General features: G+C 39.2%; 1 protein-coding gene across 4 annotated transcripts in view; it reads left to right on the top strand.

Moving 5' to 3' along the window:
• The window catches only part of JPH1 (junctophilin 1), a 90,143-nt gene that overhangs the window by 57,267 nt on the left and 12,331 nt on the right, over positions 1 to 20,545 (top strand). For all 4 annotated transcript variants that reach the window (XM_065668455.1, XM_065668454.1, XM_065668453.1 and 1 more), the window contains exon 4: positions 19,234 to 19,895. In XM_065668455.1, the coding sequence (XP_065524527.1) occupies positions 19,234 to 19,895 (662 nt within the window). The remainder of the gene's footprint in view (positions 1 to 19,233; positions 19,896 to 20,545) is intronic.

Here is a 20,545-nt window from a genome sequence, read left to right as displayed (position 1 = left end):
CTAAGTCCACCACTAAACCATGTCAGTGGGGGCCTCATCTACACATTTTTTTAACACTTTCAGGGACGGTGATTCCACCACTTCCCTGGGAAGCCTGTTCCAATGCCTGATCACCCTCTCAGTGAAGACATTTTTCTAATACCCAGTCTAAACCTTCCTTGACACAGCTTAAGGTCATTATCGCTTGCTACTTGTCCTATCTCCTGTACTATCACTTGTTACTTGAGAAAACAGACTAGCCACCTTTTATTTCCATCCTCTTTTCAGGTAGTTGTAAAGAGAAATTTATAGCAGTAGTTCATCTTATCAGTCATGAGTTAAGAAGTCATAAGCTTAGCCATGTGAAAAACAGGGACCCTGTCAAAGGAAAGCTTGATAGATAATAGAAGTAAGATGGAATTAAGGCATTTGGAGTGAAAGCATTTCAAAGCTGCCAAACCTCTGAAATAAAGAAATGGGTAGAGTACTCAAGAGAAAACACAAATACCTGATGGCATGAAATTTGACACCAAGAAATCCCCCAGATCAAGAATTTGTTAGGTGGCTTTTTGTACTTCCTGCCACAGGAAGTGAAGCAGCATTTCTGACAAATTTGCTGAGATTTGGAGGGAGAAGGTGTGGCATTCTTATTTTGCTCTCATTTAAAACTTCTATTCCAGTTACAGAAGGGAAGTGTTTGTATCCCTTCCCCAAATGCAGCTGTATGTGCGTACGTGTAACAGAACATTTCTTAAAGTTCACTTACTCTTCTTTGTGTGGAAATGTCTGCTGTGTCTTTCAAAAGATAAATACCTCTTTTGGAGTCTAAGTTTTAAATTACCTCAGTATTTTCATAATGTCAAAATACAGCATATTTATATACATTTGAAAGAAAATTTGTTATTTCCATTGCTTAAATAACTTTAAGATACCAAGATATTAACTGAATTTCAATTATCCCAAATAAACTTCATCAAAACACCAGATTCATGCATCTTCATGGTCCTTTCAAATACTATCATGTCAAAGATACTTTCCATCCTCAGTGTTCACAATGCCCTTTTGAGATACATTCTGAGTGGTACCAGTTAAACCTCGAGACATACCTGTACACATACTTCCTTACTTAAGTTTTCTCAGGTGTCATGCTATGAGTTACTGAAGAGTGTTATAATCTGCTTTTGTCATTTATGGTAATAAAATATGTAATTTTTTTAGGCTTGTACCATCACTGACATAAACAGTAGTAAATATCTGTTTCTCTGATAGCATTTTTCATATGTTTGAATGAAAACAAGGTAACCATCATTGCTTCCAAATAGCGACTTCTCAGGTTTCTTTTGTTGCTTGAGCTTTTTATTTTTACAGTACCTTTATAATTTTCTGTTAGTGCTACTAAGTGAATAATTAATAAGTATTAATATTAATTAATATTAATAATAATTTTTAAGCATTAATAAGGTAATAATAAATATTGTCTTTCAGTGCCATAACTATAGTTAAGAGAAAGCTTTCCATTGTGCTCAATCATCTTGAAAAGAAGTTATTAGGGAAAATGTAATTTTTCTCTCATTGTTTGAATTGCTTAGTACAGTAAGCAAGCATGCTCTCAGCAGCAAATATATGTATGTATGTAGTATAAAATTAGGTAGTATATCAACAACAGTATATGAAAGTGTGTAGTGTATCAACAAGTCTCTTGAAAGAGAGGCTAAAAAAAAGGTGAAATACAAATACCTCTCTGTAAACAATAGTTATGCATTTTTATTTTTTTTTTTTTTGGCTTGGTGATCTCTGCATTACCTGTGGCCTAACTCCATTTAAGTATCTGACAATCTTTTGATAAAGCTCTTAAACTTCAGATTCTTAAAAAGCATCCTTCTGGGCCATATAGCCTACTATTGCACACAGTTTATAAATACAGTGAATATTCATTACTCATTGTACCATGACAGTTTTTACTTCCCAGTTACTTTCTCTCACATTTCAGTTTTATGTTCATTAAGACATTCATCAGAAGCTGCCAAGAGGTTCTTTAAAAAGAGATTGAAAGGAGAACAAAGTGGTAGGAAGCAAAGTAGCATCCATCGAGTAAGAATAATAATGTCAGCCTGAATCATGAATGCTGGGGTACCATGGAAATCTTGAAATCTAGCTTTCCCAGTAATTGATTACATTATATATGCGTATAAGGAAAGAAAGGATGATTGAAAAGGTCAGTGCCGTGATGTAAGGACTTGCAAGGTTACAGGGAGCTGTTTTTCCCTAAGCTTGTTCATGCTAGTCTCAGGCTGCTGCTTTTGCTATAGCAAAGATTTAGCTAGTGATTAGCAGATATGAAGATGGTATAACTGAGCCCTACTCACAAGACTATACATTTTGTAGATTTGACAAACCATGCAGTCTTTATAGAGGCCACACTTCACTGGCCTTTTTATCACCAAATAAAATGAATTTTGAGAAATCCCAGCTTTGACCTGTTTGTTTCCTTAAGGCATCACTGAATTTGTAGATAGGTCAAAAAAGAGCACACCAGGACAGGAAACAAATGAAACGTGAGTCATATCCTTATACAAGGGAGTCATCCAGGGACAGTTTGAGATTGTCTTTGCTTAGAGAAAAACAACAAATGCCGTTTTGTGTCTCTGGTTAAAAACTAGAGAAGGGTAAATGACTAATGGGAGCTCTGTATCAAAGGCATAACAGAAAAGAAAAGCTTTTGGCGCCCAGTAGAAAGGGGGAATATTGTTCTAGTCTTGCACAAGGTTAATGGATCCTTTGGCTTGCCCATTGATTCTAAATTCCACGGGCCATCTCTAGGATATAGTGTTGTAAACACACTATCTGGAGATAAGCTAAAGTATGAACTTGCACAGGCTGGACAGCTACGCCATAACTGTCTGTGTGCATATATATCCTGCAGCAAATGGATACTGCTCTCTCATTCAGTTTGAAAGAATAACATGTGATTAAACGAAAGTGGGGTAAAACTACTTTGCTGCAGGGTAGGAGCGGTCTGGGCAGTTTACCATGGAGCAATTAAGGTCTGGAAATTCAGATCTGAATTGTCTTATGGCAGATTATTTGTCAGGCCAGCCAGCTGCCAGATGAACATACATGGCTCACCAGAACAATTCATCCAGCTTTTGACCTCCTAAACAAGGCATGAGAGAAATCAAAAAGCAGTTTTATCAGTTAACACTCTCTGAAGAGATGAGAAGAATTTCTTTAGGTGAAATATATGAGGAGAGAACAAAGATTTTCTAGTTAAAAGAATTAAGAATTTGTCAGGTTTTACCAGTATTTTTCTTGCAGTGCTTGGTTACCATTGCAGCATCAGTATTAACATGCTCTAAATACTTCAGAAATAAGCACTTTAAGCTTCTCATGAGGCAATTTCTAATGTCCTCTAATGCCTTGAAGAGCAACCGTGGTTTACATTCTGTTGACCAGTGGTGGATGTCCATAGCCTCAGAAGAAAACACATTCTTCCCATCTTCCTCCTCTCTACCATCTCCACCTCCTCCAGTTCACAAAATGCAAACTCCATATGGACAGGAAAGAGAGATTTCTGCCTGATGCTAATTAACTGGAATGTACTGGCTAAATGCATATGGACCAGGACAGATATTTTTATTTTAAAATTGCAATGAGCATTTTGCCTGATTAGAGTTACCAGCCATGCCATCAGTTTGTGCCTTAAAGCATACGGAAGCTCACTAGTTATTCTTAGTCATACAAGAGCCTATTCATTTTCTGAAATTATTCGACATACGGCTTAATCATCCTCACACAACTGTTGTCAGGATTCTTGCTATGGCTTCTTTTCTCTACAGTTTCCTTCCTCTTTCTACACAACTCTGGAGAAGCCAGAGCCTATGGAAGTATCCTAAGGCACTTCTGTTGTATCTAGTAATCAAAGAAAGAGAGTGTATTAGAAGAAAATGTATCAATCTCAAGCTTTATTCTTGTTCTCCCATTTCCTTTTATAACTCCTGTCATACCAGTCTTCACAACTTGACTGCCAAATTTATTGCTGATCTCATCAAACCCTAAGTACAGATGCCCCTACCCTTCCACATCTTTCCTCTTGCCCAGTGGGAGGCCTATCCAGCTTCCGGGCATTCTGCACTTTTCTTGCCCCATAGCCATGCACACATGCTGGCTCAACCCACTCCTCAAGTGTTCCTGCATGCATCTGGGACAAGAGAGTTTTCTTGGGAGAAGACAAAAGAGTGAGAGAGAAAGGAGCCTTAATTCTTCAGGATGCTTTCTTAGTCTCTCCAAGATACTTTTGAGTCACATAATCACATGATTTACTTAGAAAAAAATGTGCATAATGGGGTTTGAACAAATTTACTTTTAAAACTAATAACAGAGAACCAGTTTCCTGTAGAGGAGTAAAGCTGTTATAATCACTGTAATTTTCACAGGCTTGCATTAAGTACTCATCTAGTTAATTTGCATCTAGATACAACTTGTGGTTGCTTAGTAAAGGCTATAGGATCTGACTACAAAACTGTCTAGATAGTAAGGCAGCTAGCCTGGACTAGCTTTCAGTGCTGCCTCAGCTGTGTTGCTATCTTGAAGTAGCTTCTTGTCTTCTCGCCTACTTATACCTGTCTGAGCTGCCATCATGGGATTGTTAATTACAGGTATAACCTCAGAGAAAGTGGAGTATTATGTTCAGTTCTGGTGTCCTTAACATAAAAAGGACATGGAACTGTTGGAACAAGTCCAGAGGAGGGCCACCAGGATGATCAGGGGACTGGAGCACCTCCCGTATGAAGACAGGCTGAGGAAGTTGGGGCTGTTCAGCCTGGAGAAGAGAAGGCTGCATGGGGACCTAATAGCAGCCTTCCAGTACCTGAAGGGGGCCTGTAAGGAAGCTGGGGAGGGACTCTTTGTCAGGGACTGTAGTGACAGGACAAGGGGTAATGGGTTAAAACTTAAACAGGGGAAGTTTAGATTGGATATAAGGAGGAAATTCTTTCCTGTTAGGGTGGTGGGACACTGGGATGGGTTGCCCAGGGAGGTTGTGAGTGCTCCATCCCTGGCAGTGTTCAAGGCCAGGTTGGATGAAGCCTTGTGTGGGATAGTTTAGCGTGAGGTGGCCCTTTCCATGGCAGGGGGGCTGGAACTAGATGATCTTGAGGTCCTTTCCAACCCTAACTATTCTATGCTTCTAAAGAGGTCAGTGCTACCTTAGAGCTTTAATTGCTTTCTTTCTCCTGTTCAAACTTATTAATTTGCTCCCAAATAGAACAGTTCCTTCCAGGACACAGAACTTTCCCACTGTTGGCCTGCTCCAGTAAATTCTCATATTGGTCTGTCACAGTGTCCAGCCAAGGACAAGATGAAGTAGGGTCTATCACATGGGAGTATTATCACAGTGTCAACATTTCCATTATACATTCTATTTATAACTGTGTCATAAATATTTGTTCCATGTTGGAATTCAGCAAACAAAGTCTGTACTGTGAGAACTTTCCTTATTGTGCTAATTTTCACTAGAGTGTGGTGATTTATTTTGAAAGTTTTTTATTATGCTAATGAAGGCTTAAATTACATTGAAAAAGGTTAGGTTTCATGTATTTTTTTAACATGTGGTATGGGTTACATTAGCAGTGGTTACAGTGCCTTGTACTGCTTGACCATAAGCGGTTAACGCTTGCTGTAGCCTCTTTTGCAATTGCTTTTATAGGAAATGGAGAACAAGATACGTATTCCAAAGGAGAGGGTAGACAATTAAAGGTCTTCACAGCTGCATTTGTCAAGGCCAGAAAGTCTGCAAAGCTGTAGTCTTTGCTTAGAAGTAGATAGAGAACTGGAAAAGAAAGATGTTATTCAGATTACACACTTGAGTAGCATACAGCAATGTGTTATTATTTAGTCTGATGTAAAAGGTCATGCTGAGAATTTGAAGGAGATGAAGATGTCTGCTTATTAGTCTTGTAACAGTTATTCACTCAGATCATAGTCCAAACAGGAGTCAAACCTGGAACTGAAACACACCCAGCAAGGAACTGGTAGTTGACTTTTTGCACAGTGAGATTAAACAGGATGAAGATTGTAAAAAGAGAAGATAGAGGGACCAAGAACAGAGTAATCTGATATTATCTTCCTTGAAAGTATAGGCAAAAAGTGGAAGAAAAATGAGGGGGAAATAAAAGGATGAATCACAGACATTAACAGAGGAGAATTGTTCCGGAAGTGGCGAGTGGCCAGCTGTGTCAAAAGAGGATGAGAATAGAGTACTGATACTGAGATATGACTGAGAAAACATAGAATCACAGAATAGAATCACAGAAGCAACTAGGCTGAGAAAGATGTTTAAGATCATCAAGTCCAGCTGTTACCCCGGACTGCCAAGCCCACCACTAAACCATGTCACTAAGGACAAACTGATCTCCCCTTATAGCTGCCCCTTATGATTTCCACTCACAGCCCCCCCTCATCTGCCCGCCATAGTGGCCTACACTGTATAGTTGCCACCCTGCACACCTCATGGCTGTCCCTGCTCTCCCCTCATGATCTTCCCTCATGATCTCCCCTCATGACTGCCCCTCACACCTCATGGCCATACCTAACCCCTCACAGCCACCCCTCTCCTCCCCTCACAATCTCCCCTCATGGCCATCCCTCCTCTCCCCTCATGATCTCCCCATCACGACTGCCCTTCACCCCTCATGGCCACCCCTCGTCTCCCCTCATGTTCAACAGTGTTTAAATTAATTTTGTTCAATTAGTTAAATAAATTTTCTCCAAAATATGTCCAATTTTTGTACAACACCCACATGTATGCACTGCAGAGCCTGTTTTGGCTTTCCACCCATAATAAGGATTAACCACATGCTATCTACTTTATTGCATACACTCCCTTCTCCACTCCATGTACTTCTACAAGCTCCTCTGCCTCTTTTTGCTTCTCCAGCTATACCAACCTCACCAGCTATACAAACCTCACTAACTTAGCTACAAGGCCAGATTACCAGCAGAGCAGCCTCCTTTCTACAGTTTACAGAGGTGGGTGTTCAGCACACTGTGTATCTGATACTCTCCGATGCTCCATTTCTGTCTGTAAAGTGGAATAGGAAATGCTCCTTCCAAGAGACTCTGGAAGAGTCTTAGTCTATAATTGCTTGTAAACCACTTACGTAGTAAGTGATACAGAAATCCAAAGTGGTAATTGTAATAGAAGCTTGAGATTAGTCTGGTTTTGGCATGTTATACATACTTACAGACTTGAATCAAAGCAGTTACTGAAAACTGTAAAGTATCCAAAAAGTGATAGGGGAAAAAAAAAAAAGTTTTATTAAAAACCATTCTCTGAAACCTATTCTTATGGCATGCAGAGGAAGTGTTCTTGAATGTTTTCTGGTCACAATAGGGGACACAAACCTGGGAAGAGCCTTCTCAAAAAGCATGAAGAGCAAAATGTCCTTTGTCAGGGGCAATTGCCAAACTGTGAAGAGTATGGAAGAAATTTGGAGGAGCAGTAAATGGATATTGCAAACTTAGAATTTAGAAATGAAAGCGTAGAGCCCAGAGGTGAAGGGGTAGAAGTGCCACTGTGTGAGGTCAGAATGGTAAGGGGCGTGATGATCGGGTTTCTCTTAAAATGCAAAAGATAAATAATATGTTCGGAAAGAAGCCTGAACAGGATGGAAGACTAAGAAGATCATATGCCGTAGCTTTACCAGAATTAAATTGATTGTGTATTTCTATAGTTTGATATCTGCAGTGCAGCAATCAGTTCCGTTAGCCCACTTCAGACTCTAAAGCTTCTTAATTGATTCCATTGCTAGATATAAGAAATTAATTTTGCTAGAAGTGCAGTGCAGTTTAATGAATGTTGTTTCTGAACATTGAAAAATACTGGATTAACCCTCTACTCTCCAAGAAAATTCATAAAACCATGTATTTTAAAAACAGTAGTTTTGGGGTGTCTTTATTTTTTTTAGAAGTTTCCTTTATCCCCTTGTTTAGAGAAAATCCACTTGAAATTATGAACATGAAAGATGGAAAACCAGGAGTAAAATAAAGTCTAACATTATCATATAATGATGAATCCGTTTGAAATACCTAGAGCTTAAGTAAAGGCAGTAGTGCGTATCTAAATCTGTGACTAGAATCAGTGGAGTCTAAAACTATCTAGTTATTTCCATGTTCCTTCGCCCATCTGAATGATTCAAATGTAATTTACATTCATATATTTCATGTCTTCCCTGTATTGGGCCTTGTTGGCACATATTCCACAGGCATAAGAAGTGCTGACATTCTGGAACCCAAGCCTTATATCCTTGGATCTGCTTTTTTCTTTAGTGAAGAGTGGAAGAGTGTTCAGAGAAAAACAGTGCAGGCACGGTTTATTTATTGAATAAGGATTTTTAAAGAGCCAAAAGTTAGAAGGGTTTTGGCAACTACTATGTTTTCAGTAATTTCTTATATCTATATAAACCTATGTACCTGGACAGATAGACCAGGAGATTGAGGGTCTGTTTGTGTAAGAAATTTTAGTTTAAATTGTTCTCAATATATGATACCAAATTCTGCAAAGCCAATCAAATGCAAGGAAGAAAAACCTAATGCTTTTGTCGTGTTTGAATGTGGCCCAAGAGGCAATGTATCTGATAAAACTTTACAGTAGGACAGAAAAGCAAATCTAATACTGCTTTGCAAGAGGAGAGATTATACTGAGATCAATATGTATTAAGAGCCATATGTATTTTGGTTTTAATGTAAAACATGGCTGCCAAATTAGTTTTAGTTTTAATCCTGGTATTCATCAAATATAGTGTATCCTGTCTAGCTAAAAGACAAGACTTGACAGTTACTAATCTATAACATTTTCAAAAGGAGACTCAAATGTGTTAAGATAGTTTTCCTGTCTGATTGCAATAGGAATACTGGAGGTAGTTGATGAGAAAAAATAATAATAAATGGTAGTGAAAAATGGCAGGGAGAGAGAAGCATGATAAAGTTACAAGGAAATTTGAAATCATCACGTCTGAGTCTTCACTAATGACTAGCCAAATATCATGGGTGATATGTTGTGTAGTTGTATAATATGGTGAACAGCATACTGTTTAAATCAGCAGGTAAGAGTGAAGCGAAATGTTAGTGGTGGACTTGGCAGTGTTAGGTTTACAATTGGACTTGATGATCTTAAAGTTCTTTTCCAACCCAAATGATTCTATGAAAAACAAAGTTTTCAGTAACATTCCACATATAGCTGAAAGTAGGTGCTGCCACTTAACAGCAGTGGTTACTCACCAAATGCATACTAGTTTGCATTGTCAGTTTGCAAATTGTCAGACCTCGTATTTAAACTGCAGACAGTGACTTGCTCTGCAAAAGTACTATGAGTCCCTTAAGGACTGACAGACTCAGGCAATTGGAGATGAGATGTGAACCTGCTCTTGTTGAGGTTGTGTGCCAGACTTCCATGGAGCAGGATGATAGCCATGCACTTGAAATGTGATACAGCAGGAGAAGCAGCTAATACTCTTGCAGGCTGTATATGCAGGGGAAGTAGTACATCATGGAGGAAGGTAATGGTCCCTTTTCTGCATGACCCCACTGACACTAAATCTGAAATATTGTGTATAACTTTGGGCATCAGAAAGTTGTGGGCATGCTGGGAGAAATACAAAGAAGTCTGGATTCTGTTGGGTAAAGGCAACTATTATGCCATATTAACAGTTCCTTTTTGTATATAAAATTCATCTTTTCAGAGATGTGCAGTTTTGATGAGAACAGGCTTTCATTTCTGCCCATCATTTATTATGTATATAAAGGAGCTTAAAGAACACTACTGCTGCAGTTAGCATTTGCTAATGTTTTCAGTGTACCATTCTTAATAGCAGTAAAACAAACACTGACACCAGGCTTTAGTCTCCCTCATGCCCCAGTCCAGCTTGGCTGAGGTAAATTAGGCTCTATATTTTTTCTGGAAAAGCTAAAAACTTACCTTCTTAGTTATCTCATATAAAGCAGCCTGCAGGCTCAGAAGCATTCAAGTAGGGTATAGTATGTGTATTACTTAGCTGGAAGCATTTGCCTTAACTACAGTGTGTATATATTATCTAACCTGGAAAAATGAAGCTTGTCCTATATACAGGAGCCAGATGCAACACCATATAATCTCTCAAATATTTTTGAAGTACTATCAGTATTAATGAATGGAGAATTAGGGTAAGTAAAGCAAGCCATAATTAAGATTGGTAGTCATGAACAATTTCTGTGTCCATAAGATAATGTCCTAGTGAGGTGTCAGAGAAAGCTGTGCAGCACTCATCGTGCCATGTATCAGGTAGGATAAATCTGTTATATTTCTCTGATGGTACTGAACCCAAAAGTATAAGGACTTATGCACTGTAATATTTATGCAGCTACAACAATGAATTTTGTGCCCTGTTTTGCAAATGTCACAGCTACTTCAGTCGCCTACTAAAGCAGTCAAAGAAATGGAGCAGAGAATAGATTTATAGTCAGGATAAATACTTGTTCTTGCTTGGCGCAGGCTGCCAGCAGTTTTTGAGATTCATTAGTCTATTCTTTTCTGCCTTAAGGTGTTTCAGTGTGTATATATCCACTCTATAATGATGCATTTAGAAACCTTTTGAAGAAGAAAATCTTACTTTTAGGGATTCTTTTATCCTTAACTATTCATCGGAGAATGCAAAAATGAAAAATATAAAAATGCTGGTTCCGTGCTATGTTTTGGTATGTTAATGGTAGGAAGACTAGATTTGGAGGAACTGATAAAAGAGGCAGTCTGCATTTTGTTCAGATACAATTTTGTACAGAAATTGCATTAACATCTCTGTTTTGTCATCCTTCTGCTAGAATCGAAAGTTTCTGATGTTGCATATGATTCAAATAGTTTAGTGGAGGTCCCTTTCCTTTTCTGTTGCCAGCGCTGTTGGTGGCAACTTAAGTCCATGTGCTTGAATAGACATTTTGATGTTTTCAGGAAGCACTACAAGATAATGTAGTGCCATATATGTTTCAACAAATACCTGTGTGAAATGCAGAGACACTAGCAGTAAAGTAGTCAGTTCACAAGCCACACCAATTAACTCTCTTGTGCTGTGTAAATGTTAGACCAAAGTAAACACAGAGACATAAGAACTAGCCTTGGGTTTGGCTAAAGTTTATGTTTATCTCTGTATGTGCAGCTAGTAAATAAGTAACTCAGCTCTCTTGATCTCTGTCTAGTCCATGACAGGAAGCATTTGATGTGGGTTTTGAGAAGGCACTGTCATTTTCATTGATGTCAAAACCAGGAAAATAAAGTACTGGCAGGTATTTTAAAGATGGTAGATAGCTATTTTAGCAAAGCTACTTGGAAGTTATTAATGATCCTGTGCAAAGCTGCTTCCTGAGGAGAGATAAAAAAATTAGTTGTGAGGGCAACCTTGATACGCAAGAATTTGTATGTTTGGGGTTCTTCTGCGTGAGACAATAAGCAGTTTCTGCCAGTAATTACCTACTGTGGGTGCTTAGGAAGAAGGTAAGGTTGTGTTTAAGGCTGCATTAAAACCTGCTTGTATTTAGCGATGCTACCTTTTAAAGTTAGTCCTAGGTGGAAGATTTGTGTATTATAACTTTTACATTGCTAGATGACGATGTGGCTTTGTCAGGTTGTGGCAATAGTGTAATATCACATTATGTGCTATCTTTATGTTGTATTTTTAGGTCTTGTCAGTAGTACATGATTTGAAGAACAGCAGGCTGCCAGATCAAATCACAACAGTTCCATAAAATAAATACGTGTTGACATCATTCTCCATGACGTTCATGGATCTAGTAAGTGAGCAACTGTTGGCACATGCTAGTTTCAGTGTTGTCTCCAGTGCATCAGGAAAAGAAAAGCTACCAGGAATACTGCTTAAGGAAGCAGAATAAGAAGCCCTAGAAGTGTAAGATGGAGAAAATTTCAGCAATTTTATGAGGAAAAGGGAGGAGCAGAAGGAAATGAGGATCTGGGAATAAGAGTGAATTAAGAAAGATTAAGAGGCATTCCAAATAGTAAACATTATATTCTGTAGTATTTTTGGATTATGCAAAACGTGCACCCTTCTCCCTGTTCTTTATGTTGCAGTTTGTTTTCCTAGGCAGCCGAGGTACTTCCATTTTAGTGTTATTAAGACCAGAAAAAAAAAAAAAAAGTACTGTAAGGCAGCCAAATGGAATTTAAAAATTAATCCAGGCAAGATTCTTTATTTGCCCCTTGCTGGGGAAGCTGCTTACTAGGATTAAAATGTTGAGCAAACCTCACCAAAATGCAGTTGCTATCAGAGGCTAAAAGTTAGAGCAGGCATCCAGATTTGGGATTTTTTTGCATCTAACCAAATAGCATCAACAATCACTTCCACTTCAATTCTTCTTTCTCTTTTATGACACGCTTTATTTTTAAACTGCAGCAAATGTGTGATTTATTCTCTAAAGCATTCTTGAGTACAGTTAGTGAGAGTCATTATTCCAGCTGGCATAACCAACTTTAGATGCAGCCAAAACAGGGCAACAGGGCCTACATCTGTCATTTTGAATTAAGGAATTATTAAATAACATATATATGCATCAGTAGGAGTAGGACATTTCTTTCTAGGGAAGTCCCACCTCCGACCTGGCAGTCAAGTCAGGTGTCCTCTTGTTGTCTAGGGGACAGAAATTTTGCATATGTTGCTGTACATTGACCCAACCGTGAAGCACCTACACTGTTCCATGCCCTATTGCTGGGGCACTGTATCCATCAGAAGGGTACAGCAAACAGCTAGGGTGATAACCTCTTAAACTACCACTAGGAAGCATTTCTTTACCAAGAGGGTTTTCAAACCCTGGAACAGGCTTCCTTAAAAGGTGGTCAATGCCCCAAGCCTGCCAGTGTTTAAGAGGCATTTGAACAATGCCCTTTATAACAGGCTTTACATTTTGGTCAGCCGTGAAGTGGTCAGGCAGTTGGACTAGATGACTGTTGTAGGTCCTTTCCAACTGCAATAATGTAGTCTTGTCTATTGATATTTAAGTCAGGCAGAAGTGATCTCTCAGTACCCTATGCCTGTTTAAGCACCTTGCCTTCTATCCATTAATTTCTCTGTGGCTATAATCCTCACTCCTTCATTTCCAGCCCTGTTCAGTCCCAAGATGGCAGACAGAGCTGTCAAACATTACTAAAACCATAACCATATCTCTGCTCCAATGAGTTCATCAACATATTCTGCATACGACAGTGCACAGCCCTCCATTTGGTCTGAATTCAAGCCAGCAGCTGAGCAGTTAAAAGATTTTTTCTTTCCTGTTCTACTGGTACAACCTTCAGAAAAGTAAGATTAAAACAGAGGAAGTGCTAATTACATTAATTATAGTTCCCCCCATCTCCACAATGAAGCAATAATAATAAACCTTATCTTCTTAAAGTTTACTGAATATAGTTATTTGCACTTTTGTAATGATTCATCAAATCACTTCTTTTAGCAGACTGATAAGCAATTATTTTTATTCCCTTCACCTACAGTTACCATCCTGAATGATGAGAATTATAAAAGAGATCCTATCCTGAAAAATCCTGAAATAAATGCATTTTGGATAACAAACCAGATGGTTTTCACTGGCTTATTTCTCGAACAGTATTTAGCAACCTGTAGTACCAGCACCAAACTATCTGTTTTCCTTTTTTAGTACAGTGCATTTAAACACACAAGACTTCAGATTTTGCTTTAACAGTATTGTGCCCTGGATTTGTACTGGGTTTTAATGTGCAGTATGAAACTTACTCATAATTTACTATTTCCTTCTGACACTCTGAATTCTGATTGAGTAGACATATCTCAGCTCCTTCAGGAAGATGATGACATTTATGAAGATGTGATGAACTTATGGCCAAAGTGCTATGTTGGCTTTTGATTACTCAGAAGACTTGCACTCCATTCCTAGTTTTAATAGAGGCGTCCTGTGCAACTTTGAACAATCACTTTACCAAAATTTAGCAAAGCTTTGAGCATGACAGTGCTTTACTGATAACTGACCACTGAATTCAGAGAGATTAGTCGGATGGAGCATGTGCTTTGGATCATTATTTCCCTTTGGTTTATCTCCCCCATCCAATAGCCAACAGGCTATTGGTATAACCTTTTTGCTCTCTTTTATATTGTACTTATAGGTTGGGAACTTCTCAGAGCAGGAATTCCCTCTTTTTAATAGAGGTGTTCAATAGTTTAGTTAAAAGGATCCTCTAATCTTGGGAGGTTTGCATATGGACTGCAGTGCCCTGATTAAGTAATAGTGTCATGTCAGTACCGCACAGATGGTAAACCTTGCAGTAAAAAGTGAGTCTTTCTGCTGACAAATCATATGCATAAACAAAATTTGGGAGTGAAGTATCTGCTTCAGGGATGGAATTTATCTCTTAGTGCAACATGAATTTTCTTGTAATCATGAAAATATATTGTGATTTGTTACCTGTTGCTGTTTATTGCACTGTATGTTTACTATTTATTAACTCTTAATGTAGCACTAGTTAGGTTACATCATATGACGTGCACTCTGGTTTAAACAGCAGAAATAAGTGCATGCTTACCTAATATATTTCTAACATACCATGAAATTTAATTACACCATTTCAGCATCAACAGTACTTTAAATATTATATTCTGTAAATGCTATATTCCATAGCCTGCATTAATGACATTGCAGTAAAATTGTAATAGGAAATGCTTGTTTTTCTTGAATTGGAAGAATGGTGGGGCTGTGGGGACAGATGAGTGGAAGAAGTATCATGAAGAAAATATAGGATGTTCATAAAGTTATTAAGTTGGAATGTTTTTCTTCATTAGAAGCTGTCTTTTTTATTTTAATATTGCAGAGTGACAGCCTAAATGCTATTTCCGTATATTAAGAAGATGGTTTTGCAAAGTTTTTCATTTTTCTCTTAAAAACAAATAGAACATGTCTGAAGAACAAAATTGGTATTTATGGTAAAGAACATATCAACCTCTACATTTTAAATATGGTTTTTCAAGTTACGATGACCTAATTAGTCATAGTCTCATTGGTAATGCCAGGTAATTCCCAAATTAGCATTTTTTGCACAGATTATTTACTTACAGCACCTTCTATCCAAATCACTTTTAACTGATTTGAAGATTGTGGCTGGGCTTTCACAAATTGGAGGATCCTTACCCCTTGTGCAGCAGACAACCGGTTTACATGGAGTTAGCATCTTCTGTCATAGTATGATGAGAAGCTCTCAGCTGAATTGCATAGTATCTCAAGCTTAGCTCAGAGAAACCTACTCTCCCAAAGCCTTTGCTGCTCCCAGAGAGTGTTGTTTCTAGTGGACTCCTAGTGGAGTTTCTCACAACATTCCCTCTAAGAAGGATTCATAGAATGGTTTGGTTTGGATAGGACCTTAAGATCATCTAGTTCCAACCCCCCCTGCCATGGGCAATGCATCTGGCACTGGCTGGATTGAATAGGCCAGGGGTGTGACCTGAATCTCACAAATATATAAACATATACCTGTACCTTTTTCCTCACTATCCTAGGTGTGTTCCACAAACCCTCCCAAGTTTCAGATTTCACTCTAAACTGATAAGGCATAAAGTCTTTTCTTGCCCTTCTTGGGAAACACTGGCTGCATTTATAGGTTCCTGAAGGATGACATATTCAGACACTGCTTGAGATGCAGTCCTGAAACAGCCTTATGCTGCCAAAACATAGACCTCACTGGGCCATGGGAGAGAGCATGTGGCTGTCACCTCTCTATAAATGCTGTGGCAGAACGAGGGCACCCTTCTCTTCTCATTTACAGGGCCGGCCATACTCTCACATCACTCACTGGAGCCCTTCCAGGAGGAGAGACGTGTTACAGAAAATCTGCATGAGAATCAAGATTTAGAACAACTGTACATGTGTCTGTAGCCAAACCAAAGCTTCCCTCACCCCACTGCCATCAATGAAATACTCTTCCAGCAGGCCAGCTGACAGTATGAGACTCTACATGCACATGTCTACGCAGTCCTTTGGCTTTCAGAGGTTATTCCCCCCAGTACTGGCTAACTCACACTTCAATGGTGTCATCCAGCTGTTGGCATCACCACAGCTGTGTGAGCCAAAACTGACCTTCAGCCAGCCAAGGTGCATCAGTTTTGAACCAGTGGTAGAAGGGTCAGCATGTCACCATGAGAAAGCACACAGAAAGCTTATCTTTACTTAGTTAGAAAACATTTCTTTGTCCTGCCTTCCAGACCACATTTTTCTTAATCACTCAGATATGTCATGCCCAGAAATATATCTGCTGGTTGCTTGAAGAACAGAACTCCGTGTTTACTTCCTAGACCAGATAATCCCACCCTACCTTCTTCCCACCCACAAATCCTACTCTCTTCTTCATCAAGATCAGGCAGCTGTGGAATCTTGTAGGATCAGATGTTAGTCTCTAAATTCTCTTGGCCGTGGTTCCTTTAAACTCATGCTACAGAATGTTCTTACGCTGAAAAAAGAGGACTCCCTTGCCTATGTCTGTAGTGTTAGTAGATAATAATTTTAATGAAGGTGACAAGGTAAGCTCTTACAAGGATTCTTAGTCCTCAGAACGGAGCCAAACTCTGTTCCTACTGCTTGGAGTCAGTAGTTCAGACAGGTGCATAATCTGATTGTACTGAATGCAGTGAACAGACGTAAAAAGAGTCCTTGGACAATCTCCAAAGCTAACTTCAGCAGAGCCGAGAATTTGAGTATTGGAAAGACCTGCCTGGCAAAATTGCAGGCAAGAGATGTATCTGTAATAGCCATATGTGATGTACTGGGGGATGGAAGGGAAGGCTGCTGTGTTAAGGCAATTGCTCAATGTCTGTTCAGACACCCTCAGACTTTATTTGGATGCAGATGGCTGCAGTTTTCTCTGGTGAGGCTCAGTGTCACTTCGCATCAAATATTCCCAAATACCCAGTAAAAGTATGGCATTGGTAGCCTGTTGACACTTAACTTCTTTGGGAAGCTCCAGTTAAAAATTGTATTTTTGGTTTGGTGTTTTGTTCTTCACTCTACCAGTGTCTTGTGGAGTCATGGGCAGCCAAGACCTAGCTCCCTTCTCGTTTTAGAATTTCCAGCACAGTTTGGAGATCTTGGCAGGAGAAAGATTCCCTCAGGCCAGCCTTGGGAAGCTTTTCATCCTTCATAGGAAACAGTGGAGAGGGGTGACACTTCTGAGTCCCAGATACATTCCTTATGAAAGTGCCTTCAATTAGTCAAATGCTGTCAGATATTAGTAAAAGTCATATATTCACATACGTTGGGCAGTGGAGAGCTGTCACAGGATGTGAATTTTCTAGGTGAGGAACAGAACGGATGCTATTTGAGGGATATTATAAGGCTGAAGAGATGGTATTCCAATTGGGATACTTTCAGCACAGCAGTCATAAGGAGCAAGCTAATATGAATGTGGATGTATCCGTAATAAATAAGCATTGCAATTTGAAGCTCCACAGCTTGGGCTGTGGAAAAGAGAAGAAAACCGAAGTTCATGTGTGGTAAAACCCTCAGCATTACCTTATGCACCCCAGCAAGACAGAAGGAAACCCCCTACACGATGGAGAATTTTCTGAATGGTGATTGTAACTGTAACTTTATATATGGCAACTTTCATCTTGTGCTGTGCTGCTTTTCCCTTTTACCAGGAACATTATAAAAAGCCATGAGAACCAAGCCTCTAGTTCTTTCTCTGTGCAGGCTTAATTCTTCAAAGCTTCCTCCTCGTATGTTACTTGAGAACAAACCCTGGCTTGTCTACGTCTAGCCTTCTTTCTCAACAGCTCCCTATTTCAACCCCTGGTTTTCAAATGCCAAAAATATTGTGATTTTCCTGCTCAAAAGACATTGCATGCTGAGTGATTCTTCTTCTTATCAGTGCTTTCTTACCAGATGACTCAGTAACTTCGAAAAACTTCATGCTGCTTTTCTTCCTCTCATCTTAGCACTGTGTAGTGATGCATATGCTTCTGGCATCTGTAAAAACACTGTATCTGCCTAGCACAGCTAGAGCCTCCTTTAAACTCAAAAGCAGAAAAAAGCGTGCAGACGTTTTTCTCTGGGCACAGAATATCTCTGTGACATAAACCGCAGATAAGCCTCACTTACAGAAGATCCAAAAAATCAGAAGAAAGTAGTGGTGGTAGCAAAGATAGAAGTAGAGAAACAGTTGCAATGTATTTGGCAAAAGCCATTACTGAACCTACAGAAAAATCGTTGCAGTTCTTTGTTCACAGAGCATCCCAGCGTCTCATGGGACCTGATCCTGGAACCTGGGATGTGGCCTCTAGGGAGAAAAATAGGCAAGACTGCCACAATGCAGGCAGATTTACAGCAATTTTGTTTCAGCAGTGTTTGCTCAAGTCTAAAGCATAGAACTGTTAAATCAGACAACAAAAACCTAGAGCAAAGCGTCTAAGCCAGTTTGTCTTTATGTAAAGAGCTGTACAGAAATACACTTTAGTAAGTGGGTCCTAATGGTAAATGTGCTCATGAGTGTTTAGCTGAGGCTTGGGGGGAGGATATTCTTCCTACTGGCTGCTCTGTAGTATTTCCCTAGTAAATGTGAGAGAATTTGCCTTCATAGCTTCTAAGCAGGAATTGTGTTACAAAGTAGAGCGGTTAATCTGAGTCTTCATATGGTAAGTGATTGGATTAACAAAACAAAGACAGTGTGTGAGAGTTCAAGGCACATGTATATCTGTATACAAGCTAACATGTGCACAAAGGGGAAAAAAAGTGATTCAGGCCCTATTTCCTGTAGGTCATACGGGAAGAAGAATCATTTCATTCTGATGCATAATTACTCCCATGTCAAACAGATACTGTGATCATGAGGGTAGAAGTTAGGTTAGGGCAATTAAGCAAAATGTACCTCAAAACATGTCTGTCTTTCACAAAAAGAAAGATATGTAAGGTAAGTCAATCTTCAGTCCCTCAGACTTCACTCAGGGACAATTTATGACTCTTTGCAAAGCCAAAGTCATAAGGTCACTGAACCACATTATTAAGTAGTCCCAACAATTACCAAAAAGTACAGTAGCTTCAGTTACTGAGCTATTTAGAGAAAATGACTAATGGATGTCCGTGAATTTTTGGTACCACCTGCCCCACCAGCATTTTAGTAAGGCAGTCCAGTCTGACATCCCACTGCAATAGTTTTACTCTGAAGTCTTATTTTTGTTTCAATCATAATGTTCCTATTACACTATTTTTCAGGCCCTGATTATATCAAACAAAAGTTTCAAGAAGGAATGGAGGTGAAAGAAAAATCTGAAGAAAAAGTTCAAGAAAAACCACCTTCCCCAAAAGAGTCACCTCACTTCTATCGAAAAGGTACTACACCCCCTCGAACCCCAGAAGCAAGTCCAAGGCATAGTCCTCCTCTTCCTTCTGAGCCTTCACCTTCGAAACAACTGAAAAAGCAAAGCTCCGCTTCTGGGGCAAGACTCAATCAAGAAAAAAGGCTGTTAGCCACTGAGAATATAACACCCACAATTAACAAGCCTTTATATTCAAAAGCACCACTGAAGGAAGAAGCAGCTGTGAAACACCAGCCAAAGTTTTCAGCCCATCACAATCCCATCAGCACAGAGAATGGGGAGCTGCATGACTACTACCATGGCTATTATGTAAAAATGAATCCAACAGCGCTTCCACAGGAGCTCAGGGAAGAAGATGAATATGTTAACCCATCACCATCAGCACTTGCACGGATACCACCCTCACAGAAGCCAAGTCCTGCTAGGTCTGGGGGTAAGCCAGAAGCCAAAGAAAACAAACCTGACACAAAAATTAAGAAACAAGAATTTGCCACGCCAAAGAACCCAGCTAATAATGAGTCACATTCAGCAGTGAAAAAAGAAGTAGAAAACAGCTCGGTAAGTACTGCAAAAAACCTTTCACTTTCACTGCACTTTTGCCTCCTAGTGCTGAGCTTTGCAAACTGAAGACAGGCAAAGCTCACTTCTCTCAAAACTTCATCTGGATACAGTTTGCTAGGTAGAACACACTGCACCAAGCCAGAGCGAGGAACAACTGCTCCAGTCCTTTATCTTACTTTTTTCGAAAACTGGGAAGGGATAGTTTACAGCCAGGTGCTTTTGAAACATAAATGCTATTGCATCCATAAGTACAAAAATGTATTAGTGTGTGTATGTATGTATATGTATGTGCAGGTTTTGTGCATGAAGATATGTATTTGTAAATATATATTTACACACACATATTTATGCGTAGGCCCCATCTCTCAAAACAGTGTTTGTTGTACTTCAGTGGGTAATTGGGTAGTACTGGAGGCTGTGCTCATGCTCTTCTCCAGAGGTCTACTTTTGGTTACTATTGGAGACAGGATGCTGAGCCAGCACATACAATCTCCCATTTTCATTTTCTTTCCTGTGTTGATTGTAGTCTCTAAAAGCAGGCAATTTCCATCAAAATATAAACTTTTAAAATGCATACTTGTAACAATGCTTGTGTTTTACAGTGAAATGAAAAGTATTCCTTTCTTTTTCATCAGGAAATGGAGGAG

The sequence above is a fragment of the Lathamus discolor genome, chromosome 2, assembly GCF_037157495.1.
Source record: "Lathamus discolor isolate bLatDis1 chromosome 2, bLatDis1.hap1, whole genome shotgun sequence".
In the NCBI taxonomy this organism is placed as follows: domain Eukaryota; kingdom Metazoa; phylum Chordata; class Aves; order Psittaciformes; family Psittacidae; genus Lathamus; species Lathamus discolor.
The sequence above is the reverse complement of the archived record's forward strand: the minus strand, read 5'-3'. Positions and strand labels throughout refer to the sequence as shown.